Source organism: Eptatretus burgeri, chromosome 12, assembly GCF_056783735.1.
Source record: "Eptatretus burgeri isolate ZD-2024b chromosome 12, Ebu_testis_v1, whole genome shotgun sequence".
Classification (NCBI taxonomy): Eukaryota; Metazoa; Chordata; class Myxini; order Myxiniformes; family Myxinidae; genus Eptatretus; species Eptatretus burgeri.
In genome coordinates, this window is record NC_140972.1 from 15,936,884 (window position 1) to 15,963,001 (window position 26,118).

At 46.5% G+C, this 26,118-nt stretch overlaps 1 protein-coding gene and 1 pseudogene across 2 annotated transcripts in view; both read left to right on the top strand.

Moving 5' to 3' along the window:
- LOC147015156 (ceramide synthase 1-like) overlaps positions 1–26,118 on the top strand; it is a 68,232-nt gene that overhangs the window by 13,043 nt on the left and 29,071 nt on the right. The window contains exons 2-5 of one of the 2 annotated variants that reach the window (XM_085849668.1): positions 10,808–13,348; positions 14,872–15,031; positions 16,670–16,854; positions 19,549–19,710. In XM_085849668.1, the coding sequence (XP_085705794.1) occupies positions 13,149–13,348; positions 14,872–15,031; positions 16,670–16,854; positions 19,549–19,710 (707 nt within the window). In that variant the 5' untranslated portion in view covers positions 10,808–13,148. The remainder of the gene's footprint in view (positions 1–10,807; positions 13,349–14,871; positions 15,032–16,669; positions 16,855–19,548; positions 19,711–26,118) is intronic. The other variant, XM_085849667.1, reaches the window with a different exon arrangement.
- Positions 7,269–7,409, top strand: LOC147015157 (signal recognition particle RNA; annotated as a pseudogene).

A 26,118-nucleotide genomic window follows, 5' to 3' on the forward strand; every position in this document is an offset into this window, starting at 1 on the left:
TAAATGGCCATAACTTGGGAAACAACTGGGAAACATACTCAGGTCCCCAGCGTCAATTGTGACGTCATATCAAACGAAGAAGAAGAAGAATTGTGACGCCCACTCTCTCCCCCCCCTTCTCTCCCCCCTCGTCTCGCCCCTCCTCTCTCCCCCCTCTCTCACCCCCAGTATCGCCCTCCTCTCTTGCCCCCACCCTTACCCCCCTCTCACACCCCTCTCCCATCCCCTTCTCTCGCCACCTCCTCTCTCCCCCACTCATGAAGTGTGACGCCCTCTCTCTCTCACCCCCTCTCCCTTTTCTCTCTCGCCCCCTCTCTCGCCCCCTCTCTCGCCCCTCTCTCGCCCCCTCTCTCGCCCCCTTTCTCGCCTCCTCTCTTGCCCCCTCTCTCTCGCCCCTCTTCTCTTCCCCCTCCTCTCTCGCCCACCCTCTCTTCCTCCCCTCTCTCCGTCCCCTCTCTCCCCACCTCTCTTGCCCTCCTCTCTCCTCCCTCTCTCCCTCCTCCTCTCTTCCCTCTCCTCTCTCGCCCCTCTCTCTGTAAATGTATTCACAAATGTCTACCAAGCACAACAATTAATTCAAACCTCTTGAAAAAAACAGCATTCAAACCCTTGGGAAACAGCTGTTTCCCTTGGGAAAATTCAAACCTTGGGATTAATTAATAATTTGAACAATTAATTCAAACATTGGGAAAAAACCAGCTTTTTTGGGAAACCTTGGGAAACACTTGGGAAACACTTGGGAAACAGCTGAAACGGATGAAGAACGATATCAAACCTTGAAAAGGCACATACTCAGGTCCCCAGCGTCGATTGTGACATCATACCAAACGAAGAAGAAGAAGGATTGTGATGTCAATCGTGCAAAAAAACAAAAAACAATAAATAATCATTAATTGTGACGTCATTTGTGATGTCATAACACTGTGTCCTGTCATTGGTTGACAGACGTTATTGGTCATTATTGGTTGACAGACAATATATAGGTCGTTATTGGTTGATAGACATTGGTCATTGTATCACGTTATTCTTTTTATTACTGCCAATTATTGTGCTATTATTATTATTATTATTATTATTATTATTATTAATAGGCTGTTATCATTATTCTGAGATATCTTTGGGGGAAAAGGGCATGATAAGGTAGAACGACACTTCAGCTGCGATATATATACACCTTTCCAACACTGAAAAAAGCAATAAAATGGCCGTAACTTGGGAACCGCTCGTCCGATTAATATCAAACCTCGAAAAGGCACATCCGCGGGTCCCCAGCAATATTCCTGGCAAGTTTCAATCAGATCGGCCCGGTGGTTGTCGAGAAACGGCGGTCAGATATATATATATATATATATATATATATATATATATATATATATATATATATATATATATATATATATATATATATCTGGAATTATAGATAGATAGATGGATACGGATTATTTTGAAGGAGTAAAGTGAACACCGGCATTTTTATGTCATGAAAATCCTGGTGTTGGCTCAGTGGTTCGGGTGGCGGTTTGGGATCCTCGGGTCCTGAGTTCAAACCCCGTCGGCCACTGAATTAATACTCCAGGGGGTTGACTCAGCCCGTCATCCTTCCGAGGTCGGCGAAATGAGTACCAGTTCCTGTGTGTGTACTGGTCCAGGGGCACTGCATCAGCGACACAGTCACGCTTCAAGAAATGTTAGCTACCCCGGCAGCTAAGCTGCCATACGACCACCACCATGTCATGAAAAGTAACCTTCCTTTGTGTCTGAAAAAGGAAGTTTATAATCAATGTGTTATACCAGCAATGACCTACAGTGGTGAAATGTAGTCTCTTACAAAAATGGACCAAAAGTTGATCACCACCCAGAAACCCATGGAAGGATGCTATCTCTGCATCACACAAAAAGACAAGAAGACAAGTCAATGGATCGGACAACGAAACTTAAGATCAGGTCAATTATGGGAGCATGCTCCGGAGCAGCACGTTGCTGCGTCCACTTTCCGTCGGTACTCCAGGGGCCTCCATCTGGCCATCCCACAAGTCTATGCCTGGCTCATCCCCATCTCCTTGAGATGCCGATCAACCTGCTGCAACCACGAGACACGTGGTCAACACGTTGGTCTCCTCAACCCACGATGCTCCCCCGCTGAGAGAATCTGGTGAGTTGGACCAGCATCAGGAAAACGAGCCACATGTCCATAGAGCCACAGCTGATTCTCACGGACGATACAGGTAACAAATCTCATTGGAGTCTCTCTCAGCAACCGCTCGTTGGACACAAAGTCCGACCAGCGACAGCTAAGGATTATTATTATTATTATTATTATTATTATTATTATTATTATTATTTTGTATACACCGTTGAGGCTCGAATGACAGCGAACACACAGAATGTACAAGGGGAGCAGAAGACAAAAGGGGTGGGAGAGGGAAGGAAAACACAGTGGTGAACAGAGACATGAGGAGATCTGTGGAAGGGAGAGGGATGGGGTGGGGTGGGGTACACAGGGTAAACAAGATGGACACTACAGGGACTTTCAGGAAGGAAAGCAGGGAATTTGAAGGAGCTGGGTTTGGGATGGATTTTCGGGGGTGGAAAAGATTGTGATTTTGGATGGGGGGAGATAAGAGATGGTGGTGAACAGCTGTTTTGAAGAGTGAAGGTGAGCAGTGATTCTTGATTCTGGTAGTTTTACCAGAAGGGGATTGCTGGCGGACATTGAGCACCCTGTGGAAATGTAGGGGGGACATGTCTCAAACAGAGCACGGGGGGGGGGGGAGGCTGCAAAGGAGATGGAAGAAGACAGAAAGACCACCAACCTTTCTGTGAGTGAGAGCGCTGTGGTGAGAGAGTGAGAAACCCAAAAACTCGGTCTCATCGTAGGAGATACCAGTGATCCGAAATGCCTTGGTTTCCACAGCATGAAGCCGAGAAAGGTGAGAAGTAGGAGCACCAACCTAGAGGGGAGAGCAATACTCCATCAGGCTCCAGACGAAGGCTTTGTATGTGGTCAGGAGCTCAGGTGGGCCATGGTAGGACTTTGCATGACGGAGGATTCCCAGTCGGCGACTGGCTTTGGAGGCCAGCTTGGAAATGTGGCTTTCCCAGGAAAGAGGAAAGATCATGGCAGATAGTGAGACCCACAAGCTTGAATGAAAGGACTTCTTCAAGAGGATTATTGAGGAAGTAGATTTGTGGGGTGGGGGGGGGGGTTCCAGACTACTGTCCTTTCAGAGAGACAAAGTGAGAGTGTGAGATTTGTCTGGATTGAAAGACATTTTCCATGTGTTGGACCAGCTTGTGATTTCATTCAGATCTGCAGTGAGTGAAGAAGCTGCTGCTTGCCTGTCTGAGGGATGACAGATGGTATGGCACAGTGTGGATTCATCAGTAAAAAGATGAAGAGGATTTTGCCAGAGATTCAGAGAGATCATTGATGAAAACCAGAAAAAAGAAAAGGGCCCAGAACGCTGCCTTGAGGAACTCCAGCCTGGACAGGAAGAGAGGATGAAAGAACTCCATTTAGGGCCACACGTTGGCTACAACAGGAGAGGAAGTCTGCGAGCCATGAGTGGAGATGGCCTTGGATACCATGGGAAGAGAGATTGGTGAGCAGGGCAAGGTGCCAGACCGTATCGAAAGCAGGCGATATATCTCGGTAGATGGCTCTGATTTCATGTCTGGGATTGAGGACCTCCATCCATTGTTGGGAGAGCAGAAGCAGCATATCCAGGGTAGAGTGACCTGGTCTGAATCCAAATTGATGATCGGAAATCAAGCCATTGGAGAAGAGGAAGGATTTAATGTCGGAAGCGATGATGGATTCCATCACCTTGCTGATGATTGAGAGAAGGCTGATTGGTCTGTAGTTGCAGGGATCTGTTTTTGCACCGTTTTTACGCAGGGCAGTAATATTTGCTGATCTCCAAGCAGATGGCAGATGACCTTGAGCAAATGAGAGGGTGAATAGAACAGAGGGTGAGCAAGAGCAGAGGAGCAAATTTGTAGCACACGTGGGCTGATGCCGTCTGGACCGGTTGCAGAATCTGAGTCGAGGTTTGACAGCAAACTCCCCACCTTGTCCAGGGGTAAAGGACACAGAGTCCAGGGACAGATGGTTATGACTGGGTAAGGTGGGTACAGAAAGCGATGGGTTTTGGACACAAGATTTAGAAGCAAACACAAACTTCAGGCATTCAGGCTTTTCACGTGCTGTGTCAGCTGTGTAGCCATTTGAAGTAAGGGAGGGGATGGAGGCCGAACATACACCACAAACACTCAACTTGAAAGGCACTCGGTGGAGCACATACCTCCGCCACATAATGCCTGATTCACGAGAACACATCAAGCCCAATGCATTTTTGAAATATCATGCTATACAGTACGATATCATTTTTGGCCCTATTTTCTCAATGGTGAAGAATCACTTTAAAAAAAGAAATAATTCTCGAATCTGGATTCGGATTCAGAGCTTCACCAAAATCGAAACATTTCATCCATGCAACACTTCCATCATCCATGTCCACCATGTCATCCATGCAACACTTCCATCATCCATGTCCACCAACTTTCATCCGAATCCGTCCACAACTTTTTGAGATATCATGCTATGTATCATTTTTAGCCCTATCTCGCAATGGTGAGGAATCACTTTTAAAGTTCTAGTAGTCGGATCCGGATCTGGATCTTCACATCCCATGATCCAGTGAATCCATGACTCCCCAGGCCCGACCCAGATGTCTATTGACATTTGGCTCACAGACAGCAGAGCCAAGAATATCACTGCCAAGGTAAATGAATCTCTCCGTGACCTCAACATCCTCGCCACAAACAGGTACAGACAAGATTGCAGCATCGAAGATGTTATTGAAAGCCTGGTTCTCAGTTTTGACCCAGGAAACCTGTAATCCCAGCGTTTTGACTGCTCATTCAGCACCTCGAGGGCTCCCAAAGGATATCCAGTCACCACAAAGATGACCACACCATCTGCGAAATCAACGTCAAAGATCTTGGCATTCCCAACCGATGCACCGCACTTTGATCTCTCCGACATCCTCCCCAGAATCCAGTCCATACAGGCGCTGAAAAGTGTGGGAGCCAGGACACACCCCTGATTGAATCCGGGAACAACTGGAAATAAGTCGGAGATGGTACCACCACATCTCACAGCACTCTCAGGACAAGAGTAGAGTTCAGATATCAGATCGATCAGTTTTGGTGGCACCCCACGAAGACCAAGAATCCTCCAGAGGGCATCCCGATTCACTGAATCAAACGCTTTACAGAGATCAACATAGGCTACAAGCAGCCCCTGCCAAAACTCTCGTCTACATTCGGTGAGGACCCGAAGAGCAAGGATACGGTCAATCGTTGACCTCTTTGGTGTAAAGCCTGACTGCTCTGGGCGCTGGTGCTCAAGCAAATGGTGGTGAACCTTATCAAAAAATATCTTACCAAGACCTCGTCCCGCACTGAGAACAGCGTCACCCCTCGGTAGTTGTTGCAGTTCTGGTGATCATGCTTCCCTTTCCAGAGAGGGAAAACAAGACCCCTCTTCCAGTCCGTTGGGATGACGCCTGTGTTCCAAACGGAGCACAAAACTGCATGTATTGACACGAGTATAGCATTTCCACCAGCCTTGAGAAGTTCAGCATGGATGCCGCAGATCCCAGGAGCTGCACCCCTTTTTCGCTGATTCACCGCAGCCTGTGTTTCCACAAACAAAGGCGGTTCACAGTTGCTCGGAGGGTCAGCAATAGGGATAGTTACAACTCTGACGTCCAACTCGACAGCTGGTGGACCAGCCTGGTACAACCGCTCAAAGTAACCGGCCCAGCGGGCCTTCACTTCGGACTCCTCTGTCAACAGCCCACCACCCTCTGCTCTTACTGTAGTTCACTGAGGGACGGGCTTGGAGGAGTGCAATGCACAAATTCCTCTATAAGCAGAACGAAAATCATTTAATCACAGCTGGTGCTCTACCCCTTAACAGATTCCTCATTCGTTGGTCTTCTTGTCCACCCTCAGCACATATACAGTTTTACACCTCAGCTCCGTGAACAGCTCAGTTCTGCCATCAACCCTGGTCCTGCAAGTCTGGTCAATGGTATCAACTTTCACTTGGGAGACAAAGTTGTTCTTCACCTGATGGTGGGTTCCAAGGTATCCACCGGCAACATCAAGGATGGTAGTCTTGAAGGCACTCCACAACTCTTCAGAATCACCTGAAACATCCATATCCCCCAAATCCCCCACTCAGACTGTTCACAAACTCCTCAGCTACCCTCTCATCCTTGAGCTTGTCAACATCCAGCCGAGGCTGGGATGGCACCATTCTCCTGGATTTAAGTTGCAACTTCAGAGTTGCTACAACAAGCATGTGGTCAGCATTGAGGAACTGAGCACTCTGGAAGACCCTTCAGTTCTTGATCATCCTCCAGTGACCATCAACGAGCACATGGTCAATCTCCTTTTCCACATGACCAGCGTTGTAATACCAAGTCCAGCGATGATCCTGTGGGCACTGAAACCATGAACCATTAAATTACGGACACGTTAAATGAAGTACTTTGCTCGAGTCCAATGGCTCTGAGTTGTAGAATGGGAATACACCTTATTGAGCAAGTCCTTCATGCTGCAGTTGGCCTAAAATGGACTTGTCAAGTCAAATCAAGGCAAAGTAAGTCGATGCTAATTCTCTGTTTCACATCTTTCACGCTCATTACAGATGTCCTTCAAGGGGCATGTCAGACTGTACATTATTCTGTGGGAACAGAATACTGATGTTTCAATCTACTTTACAATAGCATTTTGCACTTTCATTCAAAAAAAAAAAAATGTTTGACACACGTGTGGATCTAACCTGCAGAGGGCAGCAATCAGGTTCGTGGACTGACGGGATAAAAAGAGAGCGGGAATATCAAGGCATCGCATACGAGTGGATGAGTTGCAGAAAAGAAAGGGGGAGGGCGGTGGTGGTGGTAGGGGGTCCGACAGAGTCGAAGAAAGCATGACATGATGATGATGATGATGATGATGATGATGATGGGCAGCATTCTTGAAAGACTGGGGGAAAGGTACAAGACAGCAAACCTCATGTCACCCTTGTCCTGTAAAAGCATCCTCATATTCTCTGGAGTTTGTTTGGTACATTATATTGCATCTCTCTTCAGCATCCAAGTTGAACGGTGGAGAAATTGTGCACTTTATGGATGTAAAGCTGCAAGGTACTTGTGTAATGTTGATTTCTGTTTGATAGATGCATTATGTGAATGACCGGGCGTAGTGGCGTGCGCCTGTAATCTGGCTACTCGGAGGTTTGGGTTGGAGGATCGCTTGATGACGGGAGCTCTGTGCTGGGCCACGCTATGAGAGGATATAGGGCAGCCCGGAATCATGGCGAAACCCAATTCTTATCCCTGTGTCGTAAGAGGCGACCAGGGTTGCGTCAGGAAGGGCATCCGGTGTAAAACCTGTGCTAAATCAGTATGCGGATCATAACGGATGATCCGCTGTGGCGACCCCTAACGGGAGCAGCCGGAAGAAAAACAACAACAGATGCATTACGTGAATGCAAAAGGACAAAACATGAAACTTTGACAAAAAAACTTAAGGTTGAAGTTATGGCAACCAACTTCCTAAAATATAGTGCTTGTTCAGGCTGAAGGCTGACGCGAAATACACGACTACAAGTACATCAAACTACCAAAAGATGCCCCTTTCGGTTTGTGGAATTGTCAAACATGCTTCTAATTTGCAAAATCAGAAATATTACAGTCTCATCGTCAGTTTCGTAGCGTCACGTCCCAGATGGAGGAATTAACCGCGTTCCAACGGGCGATCAAGATTGGCTGTCTGGGAGTGGGCTAATTCACCAGGGAGGGCAATTTCTAATCATCCAAGTCAACTCCAAGTCAATGGTGGGCAATATCACCGCAAAATTTAACACGAGAAGCAACTTCAACCATGATTACTGATTTTGGGGAGGCCAAAATCCCTTGAGAGGTTAGTGGCGCATCTAACAAATGATCTTTTCATCGTCCATCAAATCTTCGTGATGTGATTCGAGATTAGGGAGTCATTTGGATGTTGGACAAGCAGCATTACTGTTCATCAGTTGGCCCTACTTGTACTTCTTTGAGTACCATGGAAGAGCGGCTGCGCATGCACACATTTCATCCACATGGTCAATGCGTGGTGACGATACCCCGTTGTAAATTCAAACCCAGTGTGGGTGTTTAGAATCCAGTGCCAGATAGCTGATTGATCCACTTGGACTATTCATTTGAGTTGAACTAGCCTTCTAACCGAAGGGAAGTCTGAAATCCTAACGAGAAGTTGAAATAACTTCAAAATTTGCAGATATTGACTCCCATGTTGCGTACCGGCTTTCAGGTTGTAAACAAGTTTGACCGGAGTGCACCTCGCCGTGGTACATGGAGCGTGTATATTCGGAGGTCTTGAAATGTGTAAAACAGAGGTATCGATCTCGGGGATGAGAGGGGACAAGTCAGGTGGGCAGGATGGTCTCGACTCGAGAGGTATGCACACTTACATCTGAACCCACAAGCCAGGGTTTGAACCTCAGCCCAACTACAAACTGTCACCCTGGTGTCTCACAGGCGTGGCGAGGCATCAGTTTGTGTGCCGTCCCTCGGATGGACGTTAAACTTGGCATCTCGTCTGCCAGCATTGGGTGGTGGATGTTAAAGATTCCATTGGGTCCTTTTCAAAGAATAGGTGAGTTGCCATCACCCTGAAAAAAAAAACAAGGACAAATGTGTCCAAGAGCCGCGTCATAAAGGTTTTGTCTTCACCAGAAGAAGAACAAGAACAACGCGGAGCTCTCTTCGAGCCACGTTCGCCACGTGAGACGCTGCTAAAAATTATAAAATTCCTGCCCTAACCTCCAGGGGGTGTTGAATCGGTGTCACTGCCTCGCCCCCCTCAGCCAATGATGCTACTCATAGCCATTTGCTGAATACAAAAGAAGAAGGACAAGTCCTTTTCACTGTCAGGATGAGGGGATGGAGCCTGGAGGAAGGTGGAGGTGGGGTGGTCTAAGGCATTGGCGAACCTGCATCACACAGACTGTGCTTCATGCAGCAAGAGTGTCGACTCTGCATTACAAACTGCTGTATGTAGCATCAGAGAGGAGGACATAATGAAATGATGGCATTTGTTATTTTCTTCCATTGATCCCCAAGTGAAGGCAAGAAGGGTATCGAGACAGTAGCTGATAAGGTAGTTATTAGTTGAAGTACAATGAACAAAGCCTGGGAGATTTCACCGTGTATTGACTGAGTGCTACCAGAATAATGTAGCTCAAGGGTTGTGGCTATCGGTCGCAAACCTAATGGCAGGATCAATTATGGACTTTACATGGTAAAATGTTTTGATTTTTAAAAGGGAAAAGTGCTTTGCCTCCCATCGTGCCTTACATGTTTGCTCACGTGGTGGAAAACTGGTTTTATGGAGCGATGAGTACAGGACGCACATTGTTCAAGTCTGGACAGGCAGAGATTTACTTTTTCAACGGATACGATATGTCTGACTCAAGGAAATCCCATTTATTTACTTGCTGATGAATCCACCCTCTGCCGTGACGTCGCTCATCCTTCAGATAAGCAGGCTGCAGTTGATTCCACTCCCCTACAGACCTTGAAAAATAATCACAAACTGGTCAAACACTTGGAATATGTCTTTCAATCCTGACAAATCTCACAATCTCACAATCTCTCTGAGAGGCCCATTTGGCAACAGCCCCCCCCACATCCCCCACCCTATCTACTTACTTAACAATCCTCTTGAGGAAGTTTAGGCATTCTAACTCCTGGGTCTCACTATCAGCCATCATATTTTTTGGGTAAACCACATTTCAGCGCTGACCTCCATCGAGCATCCTCCATCGTACAAATTCCTTCCTTTGGCACACCTGAGCTCCTATTCACTGACGAGGCTTTCATCCGCAGCTTATTGGAGTGCTGCTCTCCTCTCTGGGCTGGCGCACCTGCCTCACATCTTGCTCAGACTGACACCATGGTAACCATTAGGCCTTCTAGATTATTGGAACCTCCCACGATGAAGCCGAGTCGCTGAGTCGCGGTTTTTATTCGCGCAATTTTTAAAGGTTGAAAATGAATTTTCTTTATTTTATTTGAAATAATGTGGGATAAAACACGGTTATCTATTTCTTTCGGAAGCAAAAATTGTCAGAATTCCCCTTTTGAAGGCCGAGAGGCGGCGGTCGGATGCGACATGGCGCTTCACGGAGGGGAGAGGCCGCACGACCTCAGGGTCTTGCTGCTGATCGCCATCTTAGCAAAATAGTGAGAAGTCGTACTTGTCAAAGTACCCTTCCCCCCCAGGGTCGGGATTCTCCCGTGATCGATGCTGTCATCGTCGTGGATCTCTTGTTCTCTCTGCTTCCCTCTTTGCAGGGTGCGCATGCTGAGCTTGCTTCTGCAGTTGTTTTTCTTCTTTCTCTTCTTCTTTTTTTTTCTTCCGCTAACGTGAGGACGAGGAAGTGACATTCTATTTTTGCTTTTGGAATACTTCTGGCATCTTATTGAATCGGTTGGGCCAACAATTTTTAAACGATTTATCAAAGATTCCGGGGTTTTTTTTACATAATTTCCACAATTTTTTTTGTACTAAAAATCCATAATTTTCACTTTCCAATATTGTTTTCAAGGAATGTTAATGGCAGATATGGAAATGTGATGTTCTTAACAATTTCTTGTTTGCTTTCTAATTTACTACCGCAACATTGCTATTGAATTATTCTTGTCTTTACTTTTTTTTTTTTTTTTAGATGAACCCTTTCTACCATGAGCAAGCGGGTTACATCACGTCCGAGTGGGGCCGACTACAAGCGCCTTCGTCGGTCTCCAGAACGAGAGAACCAAAAAGGCGAAGCTGCCTTACGAAAGTTTCCCAAGGCTTCAGACAGAGTGGATGGGAAGAAGTCGGATCATCAACCAGAGACTGAGGATACCTAACCTGAAATTCAAAAACAAACAAGGGATGCATCAGGGCAGGAGTCCACAGAAGTAAATGAGCCGCATGAGCCGCGTCAAGCCATAGATCCACCTCAACCAGATTCCAGTTGGATCGATATATTTTGTGATATGGCAACGTGGCCACTATATTTCTCAACATATACGAGTGGATCTGGCGATGAAAAGCCCTCTGGGTATTCAGAACAGGGATGGGCCTTTTCCCAAAAATGAGGAGGACCGCAGTATGTCTGGGGAGTGGTTTTTTCAAAAATCTAGAGAATGGAGAAAAACTCCTACGAGACTGGCTGCTCTATTCACCTTCATCGGACTCCCTCTATTGTTTCTGCTGCTGCCTTTTCAATCCTGGTAGTAGCTCTTTTGCCAAGAAGGAGGGATTTAACAAGTGGAGGAAGTTAAACCCTTGGGTATCTGAGCATGAACAAAGTTCCAGGCCATGATGAGGCATCCATGAAGTGGAAAGAGATGTCTGGTCATTTAGAAAGAGGAGCAACAATAGAACATGACATCCAACGTCAGATTGAAAGCGATGCGACAAAGTGGTGCGTCATTCTCGAACGTATTCTTGATGGTATCGTGTATTTATCACGCCAAAATCTCGCTTTTCGAGGACATAGAGATAGTCCCTCAAACCAAAACGACTAATAACCCGGGGAATATCCTGGCACTGATGCAACTGTTTGAAAAATATGATCCAGTAATGAGAGAGCATTTGATGAACATTGAAGCTGTTCCCCACCCTACCGTCACATACCTCTCACCCACCATTCAAAATGAATTCATACAACTTCTGGGTGGCCAGGTCAAGTCGAACATCATCGAGGAAGTTAAAACCACAAAATACTATGCCCTCGTCTTGGATAGTACTACAGATCAATCATACGTCGATCAAATGTCTCAGATCCTAAGATATGTCCAGATCTCACATGGGGAAGTAAAAGTAAAGGAGTCATTTATTGATTTCATGCGGCTGAAAAGCAAGGCGGCTGAATATTTAACAGAGCAAATCGTTAGCAAGCTGCAAGATGATGGTCTTGACCTCATGAACCTCCGTGGTCAAGGGTACGACGATGCTGCTACGATGGCCGGGGTTCACCGTGGAGTTCAACGGCGAATCACTGATATCAATCCAAAGGCTATCTTAATTCCGTGCACCAATAATTCCCTTAGTTTGGCTGGAGTTCACTCTGTTGCAACTACAGTGAATGCCATGACTGTTTTTTTTTTTCAGGACAATCGAGAAACTTTCCCAGTTTTTCTCAACTCACCGGTGGAAAATCTTCAAGCAGTTCGTCCCAGGGAAGACCGTGAAGCAAGTTTGCGAGGCTCGATGGAGCTCCAAGCATGATGCAATTGATGCTGTATGGTCCAACCTGCATGAAATACCTGAAGCCCTGGAGCAGATTCGTGACAGTAACATTGAGACGCAGGACACACGGTCAGATGCAGCTATTTGTTGAATAGCATGATGACCTACATTTTCACCGTATACCTATTCTTTTGGAAGCCCATTCTAACTGAGATGAATGACACGCAAAAAAAATTCTCCAAACAGCCGGGCTAGAGCTAGATACTTCTGCTGCCAAGTTGGGAGCCCTTGTTTTATTTCTCCAAAACGAGTGGGATAACGTCACAGAGGGGGAAAAAAATCAAGGCCGCTGATTTTTGTGAGCAAATGGGAATCTCTACCGAGCGACGGATAAGAAGGAGGAAAAGATTGCCAGGGGAAGACACCATGGACGCAGGTCTCTCAATGCACAATGAGAGTAAACGGGAGCGATATGAAATGTTGCATCGGCTATACGAGGAAACAACCCAACGCACACATCAGATAAGTGTCATGAACATTAAGTTTGGATTTCTCACGTCAATCAGTTATCTGATGGACTCGGCCAACGACAGAGACATTGCCATGAAAATCCATAATCTCACAGAGACGTACGACGACGATATCATCACCAGCGATCTACAGAAGGAGATTCATCGTCTTCGTCGACGCATCAAAATGTATGAGGAAGCCACTGGGATGGAAACGGTGGACTGCGCAAGGCTTAGGAAATCCTTCAATATGTTGTGAAGTGGGGATTCGAGGAATCTTTCCCAAACCTTCTCATCACACTGAGGACGTTTCTCACCATGTGTGTGTGTGAGCGTTGCAACATGGAAGAGGAGCTTCTCTCGACTGAAACTGATAACAAAAAAACCGACCTCAGATCCACAATGAGCCACTCTAGGTTCAGTAATCTAGCCTTCCTCTCCATTGAGCATGAACGAGCCGAGTCGATTGACTTCGAAGTTGTGATGGACGAGTTTGCCTCACTGAAGGCGAGGAAGAGGTGAACCACACAGTCACACCGACTGCACATTTAGTAAGCCAATGACCATTTATAAAGGCAGAAAACTAAGCTTTATTTTTTACTCGCAAATGTACTGTTCTTAATTTGATTTGTAATAAAGTTATTTCATTGGGCCTTGTGTTTAATTCAACATGTGAGTTATGAGGGGGCGGCAATTTGACATCTCACCCTGAACGCCATTTTTCCTCGATACGCCACTGGCTGAGTCTATGGGCCTATCGCTTTGCCATCACAGACAGGTCAGTGGTCTCTCTGGTCCTCTACCACCTCCTTTCTGGTTTTCACCCTCTGCTCTTTCCCTGCTTTGTCCCCCCCCCCCTCCAGGTTCCTGCAGGGTGCACACAGTCCACCATTAACCCTTTCCTGGTGAAACTACATCAATCCAGGATCACTGCTCACCTCCACTCATTCATTCCTCTCTTTCCCACCCGTGGAATCAATTTCCACATTCTCTTAAATCTCATCCTTCTCTCCAGGTCTTCAATGCTGCCGTTCACTGCCATCTCAGATCGTCCCCCATCCAAAACCATGATCTTTTCTCCCGACTTTAACCACTCTCAACCTGAATTTCCAGTTTTCTCCCTTCCCCCAAACTACCCCCAAAACCTGAGAGTTTGCTTCTGTATCCATTATGTCCACCTCCTGCATCTTCTCCTCCCTCCATTCTTATCCGCATTCCTTGTTTTCCACCTGTCTATTTTGTCCCTCGGCCCTGCTGTTGGCATTTTCCCTCCTCTCACATTCATTCTGTTCTAGCTCTTCCACCGACCTTGACTTTGTATCTGGTACCAAAATAATCTGGTCGTCATTTTTAAGATTAATGAGCTATTTATTATTATCCTTGTGGGATGTGCTTACACACTGTAAGGAATAACGAACCATGTTTCGTTCCTCGGTACATAATAAATAGAAACTTTATGATTATAGGCAAGCATCATCGACCTCCTGCTAGATAAGCACAAGGCTGCACTTATTTTTTTGGATATTTTCATTTACGGACGCTTTCCAACGGTTCTGTGAATTTTCCCGGCGTGTCGACTTCGATGTCCGTCGGCACGCGACATTTCAACTCTCGGCATCACCCGGAAGGTACCGATCATTCATATCGGTCAGTCAGTGATTGGTTAGAATGAGCTTTACATGTTCGATGCATCTTGCTATGGTTATATTGGGAAAAATTAGAACTGAGAATACTTAGTGTAGGAGGGATAATATGAGAGAGAGAGAGAAAGGAAGTGAGATTTTGTATGAGGAGTGGGGAGAGAAGGGAAAGAAGGGAAAAAAGGTTTATTGGATCAGGTAGCATGATGAAGTGGTACATGATATGGGGTTGTTGTTTTCTTGATTATGGGGTTTGCTTCAAAACACTTGCTCATGTATGAAATGTTAAGTACCTTAAGGTAGTCATGTTTTCACACTGCCATGTACAAAATTAAATGCAGAGTTCCTTGTGATCATCAAGCAATGTTACTTACTGAATGCCCCGCGCATGTCTCATTTAGCCGCTCGCCAGATGGCTGCAGCTACGGCCTAGCGATGCAAGCAAGTTTCCTGAGAGTGCTTGGAAGCTACTTTACTATACACCTGCTTGGCTCTACAGCAGCTACCTGCTGTTCTGGCGGGGACACTCCTTCTTCCACAACCCACCCTCAGTCTTCTATGGTAGTTTTTAATTCATTCATTGCATTTATTTTATTTTGTGGAAAGACAGTTGGTGCTTTGTAGTCAGGTTGTTGCATCAAATAAGTGTGCCGAGTCCTTTGCAGGGAACAAATTTGCGAGCTGCTATGTCTGCTGGCAATCGTTTGTGGGTGTTGTTAAAAGTATCTTGTACCTTTCAAAAAGATGAAGCCTTTCGTGAGCCAGTGCCTTGAGCAAATTCTAAGTTACTGCTTTGATTGAGCACCCTATGATGCAGTGGCAACCTGTTCAGGGTGGAATTATTGGCGATGGAGATGATCATGACACATTATGGATTCATGGGCATGCAACAACAACAACTAGAGAGTTCATAGAACAACTTACCCCACTCAGTCGTGAGAAAAATGACATGGAAAGGGTCTTTTCAACACTTGCTTTGTGTTTCTGAGTGTGATCTATATTTCCGATGAGCCGCGATTTTGACCGAATCTCGATATTCCGCAACGCTGAGAGCGTGAGCTGCAAATTTGATTGGTCAACATGGTGTAATGTTTTGTCCAAGTACTGCTAAACTGGAGGTTTTTGGAAGTGCCAAAAAATAGTGGTTTGTGTTCTATAGTTGTTCAAGTATATAATTCAATTGGAATAAAATAAAGATTTTAAAGGTTGTAGAAAAAAAAAAAACAATTTGGAAGTTTACCACCGTTGATGCACCGTCACCGTCTTTTACGTCACCTTATTTAAAACGTCACATTAGTTCTTTGTGCCTGCTTTTTGTGTCCTTTATGACGTCCTTATAAACAGTAGGTTTCCTGTTTGGAATGATCTTCAATTTGGTTTCACTGCTGGGCAGGCAGACTAAAAATATGACCTTACTCCTCTCTGCGCACGCACCCTCAGGACGAGATTCCATACAATTTGCCAAATACAGAGGCAAAGTACTCGTAAACTGCAGGTTCGTGATTCGTGTTCCGATTCGTGATGTGCAGTGTTCAAAATATAACATTCAACTGAAATTAAGTGTTTCCTCGATCACAGACTGACGTCTTTGACAGACAGACAGACAGACAGACAGAGTGAACCAATCGCTTAACCCATTGAGGACCCCAACCATCTTGAATGTAATTTTCAGATACAAGTCCAATTTTATGATGAGCTTGGCTCTAATAATCACAAATATTAATTGAAATTCATGAGTGTGTATAATGAAAAAGACAAGTTTTTCCAATCATCAAAAAAAATGAAAAATTTATGTGAACGGCAGAAGCTCGTAGCCAGTGTTCATGACAACGTTTGCCAATTTACAAACACGAAGTAGTCTGAAATTACAGGGAAAACATTGGAGATACAGCACTTTAAAATTCTGGGACATACAGTATAGTATGTGTAACTTGGTTCTTAAGGGGATAACACCACCTTGCGCTAACAGCTACGGGGTAACAATGCGGTGTAACACGATGGTTTAAAGTTAAGCGTTCCACCATTTTAAGTGCTACGTTTATCTGTGTGAAGGTTTGCTGCAGTTTCCGATATCTTTCTTGCATTTGATTTCCTGTAGCCCACATAGTAGTTATCAAGACTCAGTGATATGATTGGCAAGATCTTTGTTCCCTCGAGGCTGTTTGATAACATGCTTGGTGTGAACTTTGTGCCCCTGAGGCAGGCTGGCAGTCACGCTCACTCGTGCCATGGGACATATACACGGCATACATACTCCAGGGCAGTTTCTATGCCCACTCTATGTTTGGTACACTCTACATGGACGCATGGCGCAGGGACTCTGTTGTCATGCTGGTGCACCACTTCATCACGCTCTCCCTCATCGTTTGCTCCTATGCCTTCAGGTGACTTTATCGACACGTTTTCATGCTCTTTGCACAGGACAGTCTGGTGCAGTCAGTCGTAGCGAAAACCTCATTGTCAGAGCAAAACGAGTTCAAAAATGTTTTTTTAAATGCTATTGTGGAACATCTGGTACTCTTTCCTGCAGAACCAGCCAAAGACTTTTTGGACAAAGACAGAGACCTCTAAGACAAGTAGAGGAATGACTAAACATTAGTCATTCGGTACATCACAAATTGTTGTTCTTCCAACTTTATTCTCCATTGAAACAAATCTTGTCGATTAATTAATTCCTCTCTTTCCCACCGAAGGAATCAACTTCCACATTCTCTTCATTCTCATTCTTCCCTCCAAGTCATCAAGACAGTTGTTCATCACCATTTCATTTCATCCCCCATCAATACCCATGATCTTTCCTACCCCTGATAATTCCACCCCAAGCCCACCTCCCTCCAAATTTTCAATTTTTCCTGCTTGAGAGTTTCCTTCTGTATCCATCTTATCCACCCCATGCGTCCTCCCCACATCCCTTATTTGCCCAAGTCTCCCTCTATTTGTCCTTCACCCCCACTGTTGGCGTTTCCCCCTCTCTCCACTGTTCCTTTTTTAGCTCACCTGTTCGAAGAACAGAGAGCTATAGCGATACCCCCGGCGTGAGCGTCAGCGTGAGCGTAAAAATGTTAAAGTTTTTGGTGCAAGTTATTTTTTCCTTTCTAATGTTTTTATCTACCACACCATTTTTTATATGCCCGATATATATATATATATATATATATATATATATATATATATATATATATATATATATATATATATATATATATATATATATATATATGCGTATTATGTGATACCGATTGTCCGTCCGTCCATCTGTCTGTCCGTCCGTCGTTCCTCCGTTCCTGTCCGCACTCTAACTTCCAAAGTTTTCAACTTTCACGTTTCATATTTGGTACATAGGTACAGACTGTGGAGACGGTGTGTCGCGACATACGTTCGGCATCTAAAGTGGTTACCATGGCAACCAGGATGCTGTTTTCCATGTCGTAGCACAATTCTGTATATACCTTCTTGTTCGGGCGTATACTGTGCTCACTTGCGCTCTTGTTACTGATTACAATATACAAATACATATATTGCTTTAAAATTATTTTATCAGACTTCACTGCAATGCTTTATAAAAAAATATTAATTATTAGACGAGTCTTTTAAAAACGATAAATGTATAAACAGGCGAGCATTGGGTGGCTTTGACACCAACTCTGGTTTCTGCTGCATCCTGATCTAGCTCTTCCATGAACCTTGACTCTATACAAAAAAAAAAAATTCTTCCAAAAGAGATTGAAATTGAAAGCTCGTTGAATTTCAAACCTGCACTCATTTTCATTTCCTGAACATCCCATGCCTCATTACTTCCCTTTGTTCGTCCAGGTCATTGTCAGGTTCGGAGAATAGACTCGAGGTTTGCGCATTCACCTTTGAGCTGTCTTGCCTGTGTTCGAACCTAGATCCAGCTGTAAATTGTCACCCTGGTGTTTCGCATCATTGAGTGTGCCGTCCATCATGGGGCGTTAAGCCGTAGGACCCATCCGCTAGCAATGGTCGTTGGTGGATGTTAAACGTCCCACATTGTATGTTCCCAAGAGTAGGCGAGTAAGACTTATCTCCGTCATTCTGGCCAAGATACAAATTCTTGCCTAAACTGTGGGTAGCAAGTTGTCTGTTTTTCTTGGATACTCCTTTACATAAGGTTCCACTGGTTTCTGTTCGAGTGTGGTTGTTGTCTGGGCAGCAGCTCCCACGCCATACTGTAAACAAATTCACGTTCTCAGTTGTTGGATGTCACATGTTTATGGCCATCTTGGGCTAGGAAGGGCCAGATGGTTACATTGTATAATCATGTAGATTCACAAAGCTGTATTAGAACTTGGCCTTCGTTCTAAGTTGTGGTATTTTCGATCCCAAATAATAATTTTACCAAATTTCTCTAATGTGGCGATTTTATCAGATTATCTGATTTTGATGTACCATACTCCTGTTACAGGTGCTGCTGAAACAGTTTCTTGGCAAGGGTTATGCTGGGTGGTTTGCCATCACCTTCCCAGCAATAGTTAGAATAAGAATTTCTAATTTGTTCAGGGTGTCGGCGATAGCTCACCTACTTCTTCAAAAACACCGTGCGATCTTTTAACGTCCATCAATTAATGCCGGCAGACAGGATGCCCAGTTTAACGTCCATCCGAAGGATGACAGTTTATAGCTGGGTGGGAATTCGAACCCAGACTCGACAGCTTCAAGACGAGTGTGCGTACCTCTTGGCCATCTTGTCAGCCCCACCTTCCAAGTCCGTGAATGAAAAGTGGATACATACTAATAAAACAAATCATTCAAATGGTTTTGTCGCATTTGTTCGTTTAGTGTCAGGACCCTGTCTTGTATCTTCATGCCGACCTCATCTTTTATAGATTAAAAACCAAAGAAATAAATTGAAACAATTTTCATCTTTTGCAGCTATCTCTATTCCCGAGACAGCCAGCGGCGGACACTGTGCTTTTGACGTATCTTTTCATCTCTTGGCATTAATCATAATCCATTCATTAAACTGGATTTCCATTCTCACTGGGTAACAATTGGGAGTGCCCTCGTAGAAAGGTCGAACGGACCGATTCTCGTACTTCTTCCTCGTTGCGTTGCAGATATCACAATGTGGGATTGCTGGCGTTTTTCCTGCACGATGCTAGTGATATACAACTGGAGTTTACAAAGCTTAATGTGTACATGAAGTACCGAGGAGGGACTTACCACCCGATGAACAACTTCTTGTCCAACATTGGATGCATCTCCTTCGGCATTTCATGGTGAGCTTTACAAGTCACACCTTTGTTAAAGATGCTGGTTAAATACCTGGTTTACATCAAGTTCCAAAGATTAATTTTTGTTTTTTCAAGTTGCCATGTTTCTCATACAGTAACTGATCAATATCTGCTTGTGATGTAGTTGCATCTTTTTTTTTTTTTTCATGCACATGGGGTTTTACAATAAGTTTCCCAATTCATCGACAGTTGTCCGTGGAAGGAATGGTCTCAACGTTATTTCGTCCATTCTTTCAATTGCCCAAAGGCTCTGCGCATCGTAAAACGACCATGCCGGTCATCAGGGCATTTCCAATTTGGTCAGAGTACCGACACGCAATGGTCTACTCTTTGAAAAACCTACCATGGGTTCTTTAATTCCACCCAGCAAACATCCAGCAGAAGTGACAGCCACCATAGAATTCCCACCAGACTCCACAGGACAATGCCTGCTTGCGGAACACCAGGCGGATCGATTTTTGTCTGGTCCTATTGTTTCAGGGCGTGTAACTCGACAGATCAGACATGAGTATGCCGCCGCTTGCTTTGCTCATGACAAAACACATTTTCACCTTATTAACAGCATTTTCTGGAGAGAGGCAAAGTCAGGAAACTATTTCAAGCAGCTACGTACACATTCAATGAGACCGCTTTGTGCTAATGTGTATCTTCCTGTTCTTGAAGAAAAGTTAACACCCGTACTCTCAGCTCGGTCATTCGCAAGATCTCGACTGGACCATCGCCCATCACCTGAACAACATAGCCCGAGGTACTTAAAATCACTTTTGGAGAGCTTAGGCTTTCTTCCTCAACCGCTCCTATTGTCTGCACAACCGGTTTCAGGTAGTCTTCCACGCAGCTCCGACTGAAACGTGAAGTCGGGTTGCAATCTTCCATATGGAGTGATCTTCACGAGCTAAGCCTTTGCATTCTCTCTGCTTCTCATGTGACATTTCCTACCCAGGAGCCATAGTATTAATCACGTTGACCTTATGTTCACCACGCCTTCACCACACGTTCACAACACGTTCATCACACTTCCTATACTTTTGTAGTTCTTCTTCAGATGGCACTTTCTCATTGCTTGCATGACAACCAACCACAGTGTACCATATCAACACGTGACTGTACAATGGAGAATTCCATATTTACGACTTACCACGCGCACATAGCACAAAGTGGGGTGAAGCAATTTGTTCACTCTGTCTGTCTGACAGACAACAGTCTATGATAGAGGAATTACGTAATTTCAATTGAACGTTATATTTTGAACACTGGAGAACATGAATCGGAACACAAACCTGCAGTTTAGCAGTACTTTGACTCTGAATTTGACAAATTGTTCGGAGTCTCGTCCCGAGCACGCAGGCGCACTCGCAGTTTAGCAATTGTTTCAGTCTGTCTGTCAGTTTGGCAATGAAACAAAATTGGAAATCATTCCAAACAGGAAATATATTGTTTTTTTTAGGAATGCCTTAAAGGACACAAACAACAAGCGTGAACAACTCATCGAATGTGTTAAATAGGGTGGTGTAAAATGGGGGGTACATCAGCGGTGATTCAGTGCTTTTTTGTTTATTTGTTTTTCTCCAGCCTTTAAAACTCATTTTATTTGAATTTAAATATATATTTGAACATTGTAGAACACAAATCGCCTTGTTTGTAATTCCAAAAACCTTCAGTTCATTCATACTTGGTCAAAAGTTTACGCCATCTCGACCAATCAAATTTGCCGCATGTTCTGAGGGCAGAATGACAGTGAGATTCAGATAAAAATGGCGGTGCCTAGCGATAAAACCACAGAGCGAACTTCGTCCAAAAGATGTTTGTTCACTCTGTCAGTCTTGTGCGTATTTTTTCTTAAATATTGTACCCCCCCCCACCTCCCCAATACAATTTAGCCCGAGATGACCCACAAAAGTTTTCATACTGATCGGATAGTGTTTGACATATGCAATTATGACGTCATAACGAAGCAACCTATGACATCATCAGAAAAATCACACCTGTTTCCCGTGGGGAGTACTTGACATGTGCCAAGTTTCTATTTTTTTTCCGTGGAGCGTTTTTGGAGATACAGTGGTCCAACGTTTTTCCCTTTTTTCCAACATGGCTGCCACACCACATGACCTATGATATTGTTGTGGTTACCAGATTCGCAAACCACCATTCAGGTCCCTTAGGTGAGGTATCTCGGTAAGTGCATGTGTAGTTAGGCCCAAACCCGTTGTCTAGTGGGAATACATGTCATTTATACGTGCTGCGACTCTTCAGGATAGCCGTTTTTCTTTTACTATCTTTATTTTGGACCAACCGCCATGATCACAACCACAACATCAACCACCGACCACAACCACCGCTTCACCACAACCGCCACGACCTTCACGTCGCACCTCGCAACCGTAGCATCGCCACCGTTCTTGCCCCGCTGTGGGTACCGGTGTTGGATTCGTGCAGAGCGCGCGTCGAACAGCGTGTACAAAATCACGGATTTTGTGCTTCAAAAACGGATCAAAAACGACACACGCCCACTTTTTGCCGTCCAATCGGTGAGCGAGGGGCGAGAAGGAGTCGGAACGGAGGGGACGAGTGTGGAAGTCTGGAGCCCGAAGCCTGCAGTGGCTGGAGAAGCTGAAGAGAGTCGGACGAGGGGGTGCTCGCGTCGGTGCCGGGAGCTGCACGCCCGAGGGAGGCCGGCAGCGCGACCTGGCCGAGGTGGAGACGCACACCAGGGATAATAAAGATCCTCTATACCCCGAGCATCAGCAACCCCCTCCTGTTTCCCCCCGCGCTGAGATAGTGCGACCAAGGGGGCCCCGTTCCCACCCCCTGCCAGACACCGTCCACGAGGCCCGCGGGTTGCGGGGCCATCGCCGCTCCGCGTCTCATCACCAGACGGGTGGGCCCGACCCGGTCTCGGCCTCAGGCCTGCCTCATTCTTGAGGGTATTTCTTTTCCTTGGTTTTGGGTATGTGTTGTCGGTGCCGTCTGTGAAGTAGAATTGTATAAGTGTTGCCGTGTGCTCGGTGGTCGGTATCAGCTCTGCATTGTTTTCGCTTTTATATTTGCTTTTTGTGTAAATGGAAGTGTGTTTTCTTTTTTTTGTGTGCATTTGGTGGAATTGTATTTGTGTGCTTCCCGTGTGCCGCGAATAAATGTGCTTTATTGTTGAACTGTTCTCCCGCTTCGCTTCGTCTTTTCCTCCATTGAATCCCCATCTTGCTTCACGTAAAGGGTTGGTAGTGGGCTGAATACGTCCGATAATTAATCGAACCGTCGAGGTCGACGATAACACCGCTCGGTTATTCTGATAGTACGGAACGGGTCGCTTAAGTGGCCCGTGTCCGAAGTCGACCTGCGGCGAGGTGCGATCGCCCGGTCTACCCTCCGCGTGGGTACTTAGGTAGTTCGAATTTGGCGAGCAACCCTATCCCACGCGGGGGCTGATTGGCTCGATCGCGGTGAGACCGAAAGGTCCACCCGTGACTGGTTCCCGGCGTTAGTCCGAGAGGGTCACGACTGGATTGTCCGTCCGGTGGGCGACGTGCCGCGATTCGAGTTACGTGGCCGTCAGCACGCCGGCGGGCGCGAAAACCGCAACACTGGTGTCAGAAGTGGGATACAAATTCATCGCCCTCCTCGCGGCACTGGTATCGGAGAACAGGAAAACAGGCTCTCCTGTCTCCGGCTAAATTCACGGGAATCGGTCCAGGGGTGAGAGAAGCGACCCCCGATTCCCTCCAAATTACGAGCGAGTTAAATTAACCCTTCACGAGAAGCAAGATGGCGTCTCAAGGCGAGCGGGTGCCGGGTGGATTAGGTATGTGTAATAGTAATGTAGAATCCATGGCTCAGGACGAGATCACCGTGCAAGGGAAACCCGTACCAGAAGGTTGGGAAAGGCATCGATGCCGTTCATCTGGTCGGTTTTTTTATTATAACTCCACCACTAAATGTAGTCAGTGGGAGTGGCCAGGGCAGGTGACAATGCGGCAGATTATGGAACTCGCGCAGAGCATAAATGACAAACTGGATTACTGGAATGCCGGAATAAAAAAAATGAACGAAAAGATGGAAGCGAATATGAAAAACGAAATGAACAAGCAAATAAACGGAATGGAAGCAAACATGAAGGAAGAAATGAAAAAGTTCCGGGGTGAGACGCAGAACATGGGCCGATGCCTGCAGGCGGGCATTAAGGCCGTGAGCAGGGAACTTAAAATGGCGACTCCACGTGTCGGAACGAACGAGCTGGAAGGGGGTGCAACGGCTGACAGGCCCGCGGTGGAGGCGGGTAAGAAAATAATTCGGGAGACAAGAGACGAGGTGAAAGTAATTGGGAGGGAGAGAAAAGAACAATTAATACGGAAAGCAAGGATGAGGTACGCGGAGATCGTGAAAGAGCAAGGAGTGAAAAACAGGGAAGGACGGGAGCGACTTAAAGAGAAAGCAAGGTTGACCTACATAAAGATAACGGAAAGACGCCAGAAAGAAGCGGAGACTAATAGACAGGAGGGGACAACAGAAACTTATAAATGTATAGAGACACGGGAGATACACGATGAAGACGGGGTAAGTGACGCACACACACACACGGAGGTAGTGGAGGATAAAGGGGGTGAGCTGGCGGACTGGGTAGAGACCCAGTGCGAGCACCTGGATGGCCTCCTCCAGGAACGAGGGGAGGGAGTCTGCCCCCTTGAGGTGAGTCACGACCAGGTGAGTTCGGTCGTGCTTTGCGAGGTTGAGGGGAGGAGTGCTGTGGACAGGTGCACGGAGAGCTTGGGGGGTGTAGAGGCCCCGGAGACCCTTGTGGGGACACGAATCCCCAGTGTGGTTGTCCCTGTGTGTGTGGTGCAAGGTGTGAGTGCGTCCCCGTGTGTGGAAGCGACCCCGTGTGTGAGTGGTGTGGTGGCGATGGTGCCGGAGTGCGTGCTTCCCAGCACGCCGTGTGTGGATGAGGCACCGTGTGTGAGAGAGGCCGTGTGTGTGGATGAAACGGCCAGTATGAATGAGGCACCACGTGTGAGTGGTGTGGTGGCGATGTTGCCGGAGTACGTGCTTCCCAGCACACCGTGTGTGAGTGAGGCACGGAGTATGGATGAGGCACAGCGGTTGAGTGCCCCCGCGTGTATGAGTGAGGCACGGTGTGTGGATGAGGCACCGCGGGTGAGTGCCCCCGCGTGTGTGGGTGAGGCACGGAGTGCGAGTGAGGCACCGCGGGTGAGTGCCCCCGCACGCGTGAGTGAACGGCCGTGTGCAAGGTCGCTGTGTGCAAGGGAGACCGTGTGTGTGAGAGAGCGGTATGTGAGGGAGATGTCGGTCGGCATGCGGGAGCACGCAGCCGCGTCTCCCCGTGTGAATGTGATGGAGTGGACTGTGTGCGTCGTGACACGCAGGTATGCGTGTGTGGAATGGAGACGGAGACGGCGACAGAGGAGAGAAAGCCGAGTAGCGGCTGTAGTTGTTTCGTGGACCGTGCCGGGTTCACCCAGCAGTGAGCACGCGGTTCGTGCTGTGCAACGCACGAGACCACCACGTGCTCGCTTGCGAGAGTGAAGTCCCGGTCCGGAAACGCACGCGGTGGATTTGCCGATCCCGCGGACGGACAAAGTTTAGGCAGGTAAATGGATTTGGACCGGACGGGTTCTCCACGCGATCGTGTGTGTTCAGCTCCAACGGGCAAAGCACATCTGTTCGCGTGGGGAACCCCTCGAGACGTGGGGCTTGTGTTTTTTTTTGCGCACGGTGACGTCATGGCTGCACGTGGGGTTGGAATCCGGCAGGAGGGGTATCTCTGCCGGATGGCACCGTCCAAGGAGGGACGAGGAACACGTGCAGCTGCATGACGTCACGGGCAGGTGCAAAGTGCGCGAGTTGCCGCGCAGGTGCTGCGCATGGGAAAAAAAAAAAAAAAGCAAGCCTCACTTTCGGGTGTACAGGATTCCTGGGCAAGGGGTGAAAGACCCCCTTACCTGGGCACAGGATGGAAACTAGTTAGGGGGAAGGGTTAGCTTAGTTAGACCGACTCCATGGGGCAGGGGTAAGTCCTCATGGAGTCCGTGGAATGGATTAGTTAGGGGGATTGTAGCCAGATTTAGGTTGGGAAATAAAATGGGATATTTTGAGGACAGTGACAGACTTTGGATGTGTAGAGTTGACGTAGTTTAGCTACGTAGTGTTAAAAGGAACGTGCTATAGTTTAAGGGACGACGTGGGAGCACGAGTTAGTTAGGGGATGTAGTTAGGAGGATGGCAGAGTTCAGTGGTGTGTGTGTTGAAGAGTTGTTGGTGAGTGAATTGGAAGCATGTGCTTGGTGAGTGAGTGAGGCCGGCGGGTCTGTGTGAGTGGAGCGAATGGGGAATGCATGGTGCGATGAGTGATTGGGGGGAGGAGTGACTCCCGCCCAAGGG